Genomic DNA, 12915 nt, shown 5'->3' with positions numbered 1-12915 from the left:
AAAAGGGATTTTCTTTTCTTTCCTAAAAGGATCCTGCCTTTTTTATTATTATACCATTTAATATTACATTACAATTTTAATCTCTAAACAATCACAAAACATAAAAATTATCAGTCATAAAGTCACTGGTTCCTTGGTTATAAATGTTTAACCTGTACTATCTGCAAGCCAGTTGCTTTCAGACAATGAGAAACTTCTGTATTAAAGTTACATGAGGGAACAAAGCTTAACTATTTCTTACAACTAGATATAAAAATGGTACTGAAATACTAACAATGTGTTTAACATCTTCCACCATCAGAAACCCCTAAAAATGTCTCAACACAAAACATTTTTTCTGATAAAAGGAGCAGAGATGACAGACTGTTCAAACAGAGGATTTCACTAAATCTGGGTTCACCTTTCCAGGGCTGGAGAAGTCACTGACTTCACAGAATATCTATTTCTGCCTCGAATAAAAAAAAGTCTAAAGTGTCTTTTTATAAATATATCTGCTAGGTTAAACCAAATGATCCACGTTTTTGTAACTAGCCATTGTCCTAGAAGGAAAATCCAATATTTTTATGTTAGAGAAGCAAAAGACAAATCTCTGAATTTTGTAGTTTATATGCAAATAAGAAACATATGTTAAGAATCATATTTTGTCTCCCAAAGCTGGGTTTTCTTCATAGGTCTAGTAAACCAAATTTTGTGACCTTAAGCAAATTACAAAACCTCTGTGCCTCATTTTCCTTGTCTGTAAAATGAATGTGTTAGTCTAAATCAAGTCAGTCCTTTGACTTTTCTGAAATATTAGTAGCACTACTAGCTAAGACTTATTCTGCCTTTCTACTGGTAGGCACTGTGTTAATGCTTTATTGCACAACATCACAAAACAGAAGCCCTGGAAAGCATATAAAAATATTACTCTTATTTAGAAATAAGGAAACAATGTTCAAAAAGTTATGTGACTTGTATAATTTATACACCTAGAGAGAGCCATCCAAGGCAAATTGTTTAATAATAATGGTTATTATCATAAATTTAAAAACAAAAATTGACAGGATATCATAGCTTTTAGTCACATAAAGCCAGCATCAAAGAAATGTTTTCTTTTGGGATCCTCCCCCTTTGTTTTTATTTTTATTTATATATATATATATATATATATATATATATATTTTTTTTTTTTTTTTTTTTTTTTTTGAGACAGAGTCTTGCTGTGTTGCCTAGGCTGGAGTGGCACAATCTCAGCTCACTGCAACCTCTGCGTCCTGGATTCGAGCAATTCTCGTGCCTCAGCCTCCCAAGTAGCTGGGATTACAGGCGCACACCACCACACCCGGCTAATTTTTGTATATTTAGTAGAGACAAGGTTTCACCATGTTGGCCAGGCTGGTCTCAAACTCCTGACCTCATGTGATCTGTCTGCCTTGGCCTCCCAAAATGCTGGGATTACAGGCATGAGCCACCACTTCCGGCCTGTTTTTATTATTAAACAATAAGGTTTAAAAATTTTGTCTCACTCCTAAATTAAAAGGCAGCATGTGTAATATATAATAAGAAATTGCAGCTTTTGAGATGAAAGCAAGCAAAATCTGAGGACAATGGTTTGCATTGTCCCCAGGATCTAATCAGCAGTGTTAGTTTAAGAAAATTCTTTAGTCTGTTAACTAGTTGGTTAACTCATCTCTAAAATAGTAATGATAGCTCTGAAGTAAATATACTTCAGCACGAAATGAAATGACGTATGTAAAGTACTGGGCCCCCAGCAGGTGTTTCCTTCATAGTAATTTCACACCCATATTCCTAACATACCTTATGAATGATATTATTTTTGTGGTTATGACAGTCATTTAGAACATATCCTGGAAATCCACAACATACTTTTGATAGCAAAAATTAAGGCATTCATTTTTAATACAAGGCATTCATTCAACCAAATTCTAATTAAGCACCTAGTTTGTTTCATGCAATATAATACACACTAGATGCAAGAAAATGCCAAATTTATTAACATTACATATTATCAGGGTCATTCCTTACCATTGTATCCTGGAACGCTTTTTCCTGCTTGCCCTGGTGGAGGTGTTTTAGAATTGCCTAATCCAACACATGACGCTGTAATTGGAGATCCAGTCTCTGAAGAAAGAAATGTTATTTATCACTTCATGTTTTAACTCAGAATCATGTTTCTTGAGTACATGCACACTCTACCCCACCCTAGTTTGGCACATAATGTAGTTGCATTAGGAATAGATGAATAGTGCAAATATATTATTTAAAAACGTAAAGCTATCTAGTAACTTGTAACATATCCACAGTATTAAAACTTAAGAATTCATAATTAGAAAAATGTATACAGTAGTATTTCTTCTAAAGAAAAGAAAGGCTGCTCTAGTGTTTGCAATTGTGGATCAGTAGGCGTGAAGAATGGAAAATTATGTGACTGGGACGGTTCCGTAACACACACTAAAAGCTAAAATGATCACTAGAAAAGATGCTTTCTCTTGACTCACCTAAAGTTATTTTGTTTATCATTGTTAATTACAGCTGTGTCAAAATATTTTTGTTATTTCTAGCTCATTCTCTGGAATAAGTAACCCAAAGATTTTTGAAATTATTACATTGATGTAAAAGTAATTGCGGTTTCTGCCATTACTTTTAATATATGGATAATATCATGTTCTAATTTCCTAAGAGCTACACTTGCCTAGAGAACCTGCATCTAAAGCTGAATTTGGCAATACTTTGTCAAGTTGTTCAGTCTGCTGTTCCCGGATGTTAGAAGCCCCAAAACACAGGGAGGAAGATGATTATACTCTACTATTTCACCAAAACCACGAACTTTCTCACAACTAGCCTGCAATGATTGACAAAAATGCTAAATTTGTTTACTGTTTCTCAAGTTGTAACAGCCAGAATATTAGCTATTACCTGATAACCACAAGTTCCGAAAGTGGTTATTTTTAATGGAGGGATGCACTTATTAATATTGATAAAACCAAGTTTGGAGTTAGCACAATCTTTTGAATACAAAATATATATGTACAAAAGGGCAGGAAAATAGTATTTGGATAGTGAAAAGTTTGGGAATTACTTGCTTAGTATTATACACATAACCAACACATACATATACCCAAGGAATTAACTGCCAAATCCATCATACCTAAAGTAATCCAAAAAAATTAAAGGCATCCATCTTCTGAAGTACTCAGAATGTGTTCCTTCTACCATGGGCTCTACCATAATTTATCACATATTGATATCACTTTAGAATGACGGGAAGAATTTATTACTGTTCTTTACCTTCCAGAGTAGTTCATTTTATTATTCACATTTTATGGATGGTGGCTCAGCTGGCATCAATAACAGAAGATGAACTCTTGAACATCAAAACACAGTTCCTAAGTCATAGTCTAGTGCTTAAGATGCCAAGCCATACGGTCACTGCTTAGGATCATCAGCAAGTAACCAGAGCAGACATTTCTGATGTTTCACAAAGAGTTCTAAAGTATTTTCCAAGCATGACAAAAAAAAAAAAAGGCGGGGGGGTGGGGGGAAGGTATTTAATGAAATGGCAATCCATAGCCATGTAATACTCCTGCCGATTTTCCCCACAACACAATACAATCAAGGGAGAAAATCTGCACGATCAGAAGTGTTAACAGCATTTCCCCCTCGGTTTTTTTCAGAAATGTCCAGGTGCTCACCTCAGCTATCCTTCGAAATGGATATGAGAGACCAGAGTAGGGTGATGACAGGAAGCAGGCTTGTAGAGTGAGGTGCTTAAAAGAAGGTACACAGAACGAGTAAGATGATAATAGGAAGAGAAGCTTCTCAGACACATTAGGAAAGGAGATACCACCTTCAAGACGCTTTTGTTACTTCTACTACCTGGTGCAAGGAAGCCGCTAGAGTAAATCTATTTTAGAAGTATTTCTTATTAAGTTTAGTTTGTCAATAGAGACACACCAGTTACCTGGAGCTCAAACTCTCTGCAGTTCTTACAGTGTAGATTCTCATGAAAGACATTATCACTCTGTTGTTCCTATCGCACTGCAAGAAGGTGGATGTAGGAAAAGAAGGTGAGAGTATAACCTAGTCTTAAATAAAGCTGCAAGGCAGCAAGAAAGGATTAATGAAGCATTGTCCATCTTCACTGCCTAAGTAAGCTGATATACGAACTTCCTGAGATTCCCAAGCATCTTTCTTTAGTAATTATTTATTTATAACCTTTATTCTTCATTTTTTTATACATCATGATTATAAGACAACTATGAAAAGCTTATTTTTCTATATAATTAATTTGAATCTTAAACTTTAGGGTGCTGAAAATGATTATTCATGCAGGTTGCCTAAAGTAGATAATATATGTTTATACTTTGCGTATTAGTAATTCAAGTGTCTTGTTGACTTTATTTTGATTCATTTATTCAAAGATTAGATAAAGAGCTATTGCTGGCTGGGTGTGTTGGCTCATGCCTGTAATTCCAGCACTTTGGGAGGCCAAGGCTGGGGGATCACCAGAGGTCAGGAGTTCGGGACCAGCCTGGCCAACATGGTGAAGCCCCATCTCTACTACAAAGACAAAAATTAGCCAGGCGTAGTGGTATGCACCTGTAATCCCAGCTACTTGGGAGGCTGAGGCAGGAGAATCGCTTGAACTCAGTAGGTGGAGGTTGCAGTGAGCTGAGATCACACCACTGCACTCCAGCCTGTGTGACAGAGCAAGACTCCATCAAAAAAAAAAAAGAAAGAAAGAAGGAAGGAAGGAAGAGAAGAAGAGAAGAGAAGAGAAGAGAAGAGAAGAGAAGAGAAGAGAAGAGAAGAGAAGAGAAGAGAAGAGAAGGAGCAGAGAGGAGGGGAGGGAAGGGGAGGAGAGGAGAGAAGAGAGAGGAGTGGAGAGGAGAGGAGAGGAGAGGAGAGGAGAGGAGAGAAGAGGAGGGGAGAGGAGAGGAGGAAAGAGAACTATTGCTAGTGACTTGTAGAAAATACAATTAGACAAAATGGCAGTTCCTAGGACTCTAAGCATATTAAGGAATCATAGGTAGAACAAAAGTGAGTTGAAAAAGACCGTAATTGTTGTTACAGATACTTTGGTTCTCCTTCTTTGTACCTCTGAACATCCTGGGACCCAAGGACTGACGCATCTTCAATATAAACATATACATATTTCCTCACACACTGATGCACAAAGACAAGATAAACACTCTTGCTCTCAAACTGGTACATGTGCAGAATAGGCTTCTGATTAGTGACAACCACTAAGCATGCTGCAATCCTTAACTGAAATCCTATGAACTCCCAAAGCCCCATTTCAAGGATGTTCTAAAAACATCTGCTTCACACTACCCGGGCTATAATTAAGTGGCTAGCAGTTATTTAGGGAGACAAGAAATCTAGATGTCATGTTGTAACTGGGAAATAGCTACAATAAACAAACCAGAGCATTCTCTTTGTAGAAGAGCATTGGATACTTCATTTAGAGAAATCTTTACAAAAGCACCTAACCTTAGAAACACAAAATGTTCAGCAAATCACCAGCATAGTTTCTTTAGATAAGAGACAGCTAGGAAGAAGATGAACAGGGAATTGAAGGGTGTGAAGAATGTCACGTTAGCACATTTATACTCACCCTGCATTAGAAGCTAATAGAGAAATTTCCTTGTTTTTAAAAAAGGACAAACTTCATGGTATCTTTACTGCATGTCTTCACTGACTCACTCTACTTTATTATATAATAAGCTGTTACCTAAATGAATTTAAAATTTCTAACTCTGAAGTAAAAACAGGGAAGACAACTAGATACATATTTTTTCCAATATGAATTATGCTGTATACCAAGAGTCTAGTGCTTTTAATCTATATGATTGCATTTAGTCCCACTACTCCAAGACTACAGGGAGAAAAGGGAGTATTCTTTTTACTGATGAAAAATTCTGAGGATTAGCCAAGAAAATTTAAATAACTTGTTCTAGTTTTCATAGTTCTTTCAAAGAAGGAGAAGAATGGAAGAGACAAGTACCACTTCTGAAGCTCTCAAGTAACAGACAGAGGATGAGAAGGGAATAAAATCACCTAGACTGTGTCTCAGTAGAAGACGAAAAATCCTTGTGGCAGGAAGTGAGCCCAGTCTCCCATAATTGCAAATAGCATTAGTGGTGGTACAAATCACTTATTAGCAAATAGTTTTTGAGCAGCTATTATGTGCTAGGTGCTGTTGTTAGAACTGGAGATACAACAATAAACAAAAGTACCCAAAATTTCTACCCACATGGAGACCTCCCAATTTCTAACTGGGGAGATAATGAACAACATATTATACAAAAGTAAAATGTGTGGTGTGTAAAAGAGTGATAAATACTAATGGAAAAAGGAAACATAAACCGAGCATGAAATGTCATGGAGAGGGTTTTCAATTTTGTATTGAACAGGAAAGACCTCCCTGAGAAGGTGACATTTAAGTAAATATCTGAAAGAGGAGAGGACATGTGACACATAGATATTTTGGGGGAAAAGAATATAAGAGAAGGGAACCTCAAGTTCAGAGGTCCTGAGGTCGGTTTATACCTAGAGTGTTTGAGAACAGTGAGGCAGCCAATGTGACTGAAATAGAATCACAGAATTAACAAAAAGTATTAATAGGAAATAAGGTCAGAGAAATAGTGAGGAGGCAGATCATGCAGAAATATTTCAAAGTCATCCTGAGACCTTAGTCTGAGTGATGTTGTAAGCTAATGAGGGCTTTTGAACAAAAAGTTAATGAATCATAACAATGTAAATATAATTTATTTAAATAGTTACACACCATTCAGGTTCTATGTCCATGTTTATTTTATTTGTGCTGCAAGAGAGATGTGTAGTAGGAAACACACAGACAGACAGGCTGCATTAGAATAACTGGTTAATAGATTTCTGTGGCTTTCTAAACATCAGGGACCAATTCACATGATAATTCACAAGGCTGACAGAAAAACTAGGGCCCAGTTGGGTGGCAGATGACAGACAGACTGTGTGGGTAGATGGTCCACATAAACCAAAGATAATCCCTTTTGTTATTTAAGTGTGAGCATGTATAACATCGATACATTTCTAAAAGAGAATTTGGCAGTTCTTATAAAAAATCCTTAATCTACCCATTTTGACATGATGTGATTATTATGTACTGCATGCCTGTATATTTCATGCAACATATAAATATGTACATCATGTATCCACAAAGACTGAAATCAAAAATTAAAAAAAAAAAAGAGGCTCATGACTGCATTCCCAGCATTTTGGGAGGCCAAGGCAGGTGCATTGCTTGAGCCCACAAGTTCGATACCAGCCTGGGCAACGTGGTGAAACCCCATCTCAGCGCCCCCAAAATACAAAAATTAGCCAAGTATGGTGGTGCACACCCAGTAGTCTCAGCTACTGGGCAGGCTGAGGTGGGAGGATCACTTGAGTCTGGGAACTCAATAGCCTGATGGCACCACTGCACTCCAGCCTGGGCAACAAAGTGAAACCCTGTCTCAAAACAACAACAACAATGGCAAATTAATTAATTGAATTAAAAATGAATTAAAATTCCATCAAAGCCAAATTTAAAAAGCCTATGTGAAAAATAATTATTCTTGCTGCACTTTATGCAAATAATTAGGCCAACTATAAGACTAAAGCTTATTTTTACAAGCAAATCAGTCTTATCATGATTTATCTTTAGTAAAAATGGGAGACTGGAGAGAGAGAATTATTTTTCGAAAACTATGGTATACCTGCTATTAGATTCCAGTCTCATCAGTTGTTTTTGAGTTTTTTCCTGTAATTCAGACTGACCTTGATTATTCCTGTGAACGAATCAGTGATCTCTGACTGCAGCTCAGAAGAAACAACAGAGATGGGTAATGTAAAATTCCAGATTAGTATTCTAATTCTGGGTATATATTGGAATCAGCTAGCAAACCCATATCAGTTTGGTTCCAACAGTTATCGAGTTTCATAAAAAGCCTTCTTATTTAGTTTACTTGGGATAGTTTTTACTTATTTTGCTTTACTATTGTGGAATATATTGCTGTAGTACTCTATGTGTAGGAATGCAGGATAAGCTTACTCAATGTTCTCTTAAATTGAACACTTCTTAATCTTTCAGATATCACCTTTCGACGGACTCCAAGAGTCATGAGTGGTCCTCAACATACTGATGCTTTCTGACTAAGCTCCTCTCTAACCTGAATACAAGAGACTCTAATAGGCAGGAATATCATCACCCCTATTCAGCCTGAAGAAGTTACAGAAGATGGATTTTAATCCCTCTACAACCCTTAGGATTAGGGTTCTCTTATAAAAGGGAGGGGGAAAATATGTCAGAGGCATTCAAACCAGAGCAACTCCATCTTGAATAGGGGCTGGGTAAAATAATACTGAGACCTACTGGGCTGCTTTCCAAAGTGGTTAGGCATTCTTAGTCACAGGATGAGACAGGAAGCTGGCACAAGATACAGGTCACTAAGACCTTGCTGATAAAACAGCATGAGGTAAAGCAGCTGGCCAAAACCTATCAAAACAAAAATGGTTATGAAAGAGACCTCTGGTCATCCCCACTGCTCATTATATGCTAATTATAATGCATTAGCATGCTAAAAGACATTCTCACCAGTGCCATGAGTTTACAAATGCCATGGCAATGTCAGGAAGTTACCCTATATGGTCTAAAAAGGGGAGGACCCCTCACTTCTGGGAAGTGCTCACCCCTTTCCTGGAAAACTCATAAAACATCCACCCTTTGTCTAGCATATAATTAAAAATAACCACAAAAATAGCCAACCAGTAGCCGTTTGGGCTGCTTTTCCTGTGGAGTAGCACTCTTTTATTCCTTTACTTTCTTAATAAACTTGCTTTCACTTTACTCTATGGACTTGCCCTGAATTCAATCTTGTGTGAGGTCCAAGAACCCCTTCTTGAGGTCTGGATCAGGAGCTCTTTCAGGTAACAAATTCATCACTGAATACTGTCCAAGTTGTTTTAGTCAACAATACTTGGAGCACCAGAATCCCTGGCTGATTTCTGCCTATGATACACAAAATCATGAGATATGGTTGTTGTTTTAAGCTGCCAGGTTCTGGAGTAATTTTTTTTTTTTACATAGCAATAAATACTTGGAACATTTCCCATTAAAAATGTTATATAACCTTTTTAAAAAGATTTAGTGCAAGTCTCAAAAAAAAAGTGCATGTAGTTAACAAAAAACATTCTTTTAGCCTTCAGTTGAAATCAGTCTGTGTGCCTAAGAGTCATTTGTATCAGTAGGACCAACAGTCCAATCCCTGACATTCTGTGCTTGGGAAATGTTTGCTGACTAGTAAATGCATACTTCTAACATGATTTTAGGCTCCCATGATAAAAATCAGGGACCTAAAAAAAATAAGTAGCAAATCACAGAATGTAATCCCAAAATGAACCAGGGAGAAAAGAAAAATAGAGGACTCCAGAAAGATAAAAACTATATGTTACTATTATAATTCCTTTACAACATTTTCTTATTTCAAGAATGATATTCAAAGGACAGTCATTCAATAAGTATTTATTGAATATATTCTATTCACTAAAAGATATTTCTTTTGGGATGAAGGGAGTGTTGAGGGTATAAATACATGCCAAATAGAAATTGCAGCATGTATAAAGGTTCAGAAGTCAGACCATCAAAGGACTGTGAGTTATTCAGCAGAGCAAAGCTTGCAAGAGGCAGTTGTACTTAGGGAGATGATGAGAGACCAAGTGAAAGAAGTAAACAGAGGGATGAAAATCCCATGTTAAGAAATTTGAATATTGTTCCAGGAACAATGGGACTCATGGGGGGTTTCATAGAGGCGATTCGCTCAGAATTGCATTACAGAAAAATCTCTTCAGTTGCTAACTGGAGCACTAAACTGATGATCCCAACCCAAAGCAATAAATCAGATAGATGTGGATGGTCTGGTGCAGGTGACTGGCAGTGGAAGATAAGACCAAATTTTAATTATACTCAAGATCAAAAGGTCTTTGTGATTGTCTGGATATGGGGCAAAAGCAAGAGGGAAAAGGCCAAGTTAACCCCCAGGGATATGGCTCAAAAGTTAAAGAAAACTAGATGTGAACGAGGGTTAAGAGGAAGATGTGGTGGCAAGTTCACAAGTCCAGCTCTATAAATGAGAGCTCCCGCTGCATCTGGCAATCTGCCATTCTGCCTTTACAGTGGTTCCAGAAACCACATTAAAACAATATGGATTTAGAAGTTGTTAGCCCATGCTGTGAGCGGAAGGTTTAGGAATAAATCAATGCAGCAACCTAGTACTGCTGAATCATATTCATCACAGCATCATGATGGGCATAGAGGCAATTTCTAAAGAAACCATTCTCCCCACCTCTGAATCTTTACAGTGAACTATAAATAACTTGCATAGATAGTAGAAAGAAAGCAGAAACAGTGAGATGTACATTAGTGAAAGAAAATCAATTTAATCTTTGTGTTCAGGAAATGGCAGGATTTTAGTTTAAAATACTCAATTCAAAGCAGCTTAACTTTTTGCACAGGAAGAAGACCATTAATCCAAGCTATGAGACACTGGTCTTATCCTACTCCCTTACCAGCACATTGCCTCTGACTGTGGAGGACTCAATGGAGAAGCCCATAAATAACACTGTGTTTAACTAGATAAGAAACGCTGAGTTAATGAAGGCATGAGATATAAGCTATAGGGAGAGGACCCAGGACAGCACAGAACAATGAGAGTTCTGGTTCTAATGTCAACTAGCTAGTTGACTCAAGGAAAGTAAAATCTCTACGGTTACATTTTCTCAAACATAAGTTCCACTTTTACAGTCTAAGTTTTTTTGAATCTGAATTATGTACAGGCCAAGATTCTAAAGATGGCCTTTACATTAATGAAGGGCTATTTATAGAAAGGAAAATAAAAAATAATATTTTTGAGTGCTGACTATATGCCAGGAATTCTTCTAGGTTGTTAGTACATATTTCACTTTACTTAAAGCTTTCCATTAGTTCTGAGGAAACTGAAGATCAAGGATTTGCCCTTGGCTATAGAGTAAGCGGCTGAATTGGGATGTACAGGCAGTCCTACTGGATTCTGCATCACTTCTCGCTACCCACATTGTTTCTCCAAGGAGAATAGCCACCTGCTGTTTTCCGAATTAAAATTCACAGCAAAAGAGGGATTGGGAATTGTTTTGTGGGGGCAGCAGGCCCAGTGCAGGGGTTTACATGTAGCAGGGGGAATCAAATTTTCAGACAGTAAAGTTTGTCAAGGGAAGGTATAGATAACTCTTGTTCTTGTGAAGATCTATAAAAACATGACATATTTTCACCTTTATAACGTGGTTTATACGTGATCCTTGCCCAGAGTAGGAGGAGAATTAGAACAGATATTTCAAAGGCCAAAACAACTTTATATTAATAATTGATTTCCCAGCGTTTAGTCTCTTGCCAAAGCACTGTCACTGATATAATAATGAGCACAAATAGTGATTCTAAAACACAATTCTACATCTCTGAACTAATTTGTATAATATAATTTTTAAAATGATGTTCTTTTTACATTACAATGCTATAAAGATGAAATGTCTGATTCAATGAGGGTATTTGCTTTGGGAATTCATTCTCAGGTGCATTAGCAGTTTGTAAACAGTTATTCACTTTCAGAAAGAGAAAGCCTTATTAAGCATGCCTTACATTTGACAGAAGTTTATTCTTTCCACAAACCAAATTCACATAGCTTACTTCTAAGCTCTGGCTTTTCAAATTATCAGTAAAAATCACCTACTTTAAACTAATGAAGACTACTCTAAATGGGAAAAAATGCTGTTGCCAGGCAACAATAATGACATAGGGCTTCTTTTCTCTCTCACCAGATGGATGCTGTCACGCCATCTCTAGTTACACGTTGCTGAGATGACACTGTGTCTATGTAACTGCTTTTTCCCCCATCACAACTTCTCATGCTAAATTTACCAAAAAATATCTTTTCTATGAATGAAAGAAAAAAAATGTATTTCTGACCATTAAATTGTGAAACACAAAGACATATCAGACAGTAGTTAAGTCATTCATATTACTGAAAGATTATTTGCATTCTACTATTTGAAAGTAGCCTAGGGTATCTCCTGGGCAACCCAGTTCATGGGTCCAGGTTTTGCCAGTTCAGTACAACCCAGCTCTTTGAGTTCTAAGGTTTGCATTTCACACTAGTTCAACCCATTATCTTTGAAACACAGACATGTACTTTAAAGAAACCCTCCTGCCATAGCGCAATTTTGATAGAATCAGAAATTACTGAGTAAAATACAGAAGCAGAGAATAACAAGTAGTTAAAAAGCAAAATCCAGAAGGCAGCATTTGACAGCACATGGAAATATTTTGCTCCCTGATCTGCAGACAGAGGAATATTTGCTAATGGCTATTGGGACCCAAACCACAGAAAACAGGTTTTTAAATAATTCAAGATGGAGTCCTCAAGTCACCAAGAATGTACTTTCTTCATTGTCACATCAGCCATATAGGCCTCTTACGCCTAGGTATGCCTAGGAATGTATTTTGCAATAAACATACAAGATTTTGCACAGGACACAAGCTAAGTAAATTCAAAGAAAGTAGCACATCTAACACACAGTTGTAAAATGTTTTAAAAAGTGAAAAAAAATAACAAGAGGCATAATGTTCTCAATGCTGATTCCAGGGATATAAAATTCCCCATTATAGCCTAAATATAGAGAACTGTAGGCTGACAGATTAAATCCATCTGCAATTCAATATATCAGCATGGACACATGAAAGAAAAATGTCTGAAAATTCAGGAGGAACAATGGAAGAGGATGATCAAGGAAAAAAAGTGACTTAGACTTTAATACCTTACCTATCAAATCCTCAAATCCTAGTTAAGTGTTTTACAATGTGTTTAC

The 12915-nt window shown here is 36.8% G+C and overlaps 1 protein-coding gene across 13 annotated transcripts in view; it reads right to left on the bottom strand.

Annotated features, from left to right (window-relative positions):
* Positions 1-12915, bottom strand: part of ACSS3 (acyl-CoA synthetase short chain family member 3) — a 515807-nt gene that overhangs the window by 96639 nt on the left and 406253 nt on the right. For all 13 annotated transcript variants that reach the window (XR_008650037.2, XM_063615114.1, XM_063615116.1 and 10 more), the window contains one exon: positions 2026-2121. Coding sequence is in view for 12 of the 13 variants with exons in the window: in XM_063615114.1 (XP_063471184.1) it covers positions 2026-2121 (96 nt within the window). In the remaining variant the exon portion in view is untranslated. The remainder of the gene's footprint in view (positions 1-2025; positions 2122-12915) is intronic.

Source organism: Symphalangus syndactylus, chromosome 13, assembly GCF_028878055.3.
Source record: "Symphalangus syndactylus isolate Jambi chromosome 13, NHGRI_mSymSyn1-v2.1_pri, whole genome shotgun sequence".
NCBI lineage: Eukaryota > Metazoa > Chordata > Mammalia > Primates > Hylobatidae > Symphalangus > Symphalangus syndactylus.
The sequence above is the reverse complement of the archived record's forward strand: the minus strand, read 5'-3'. Positions and strand labels throughout refer to the sequence as shown.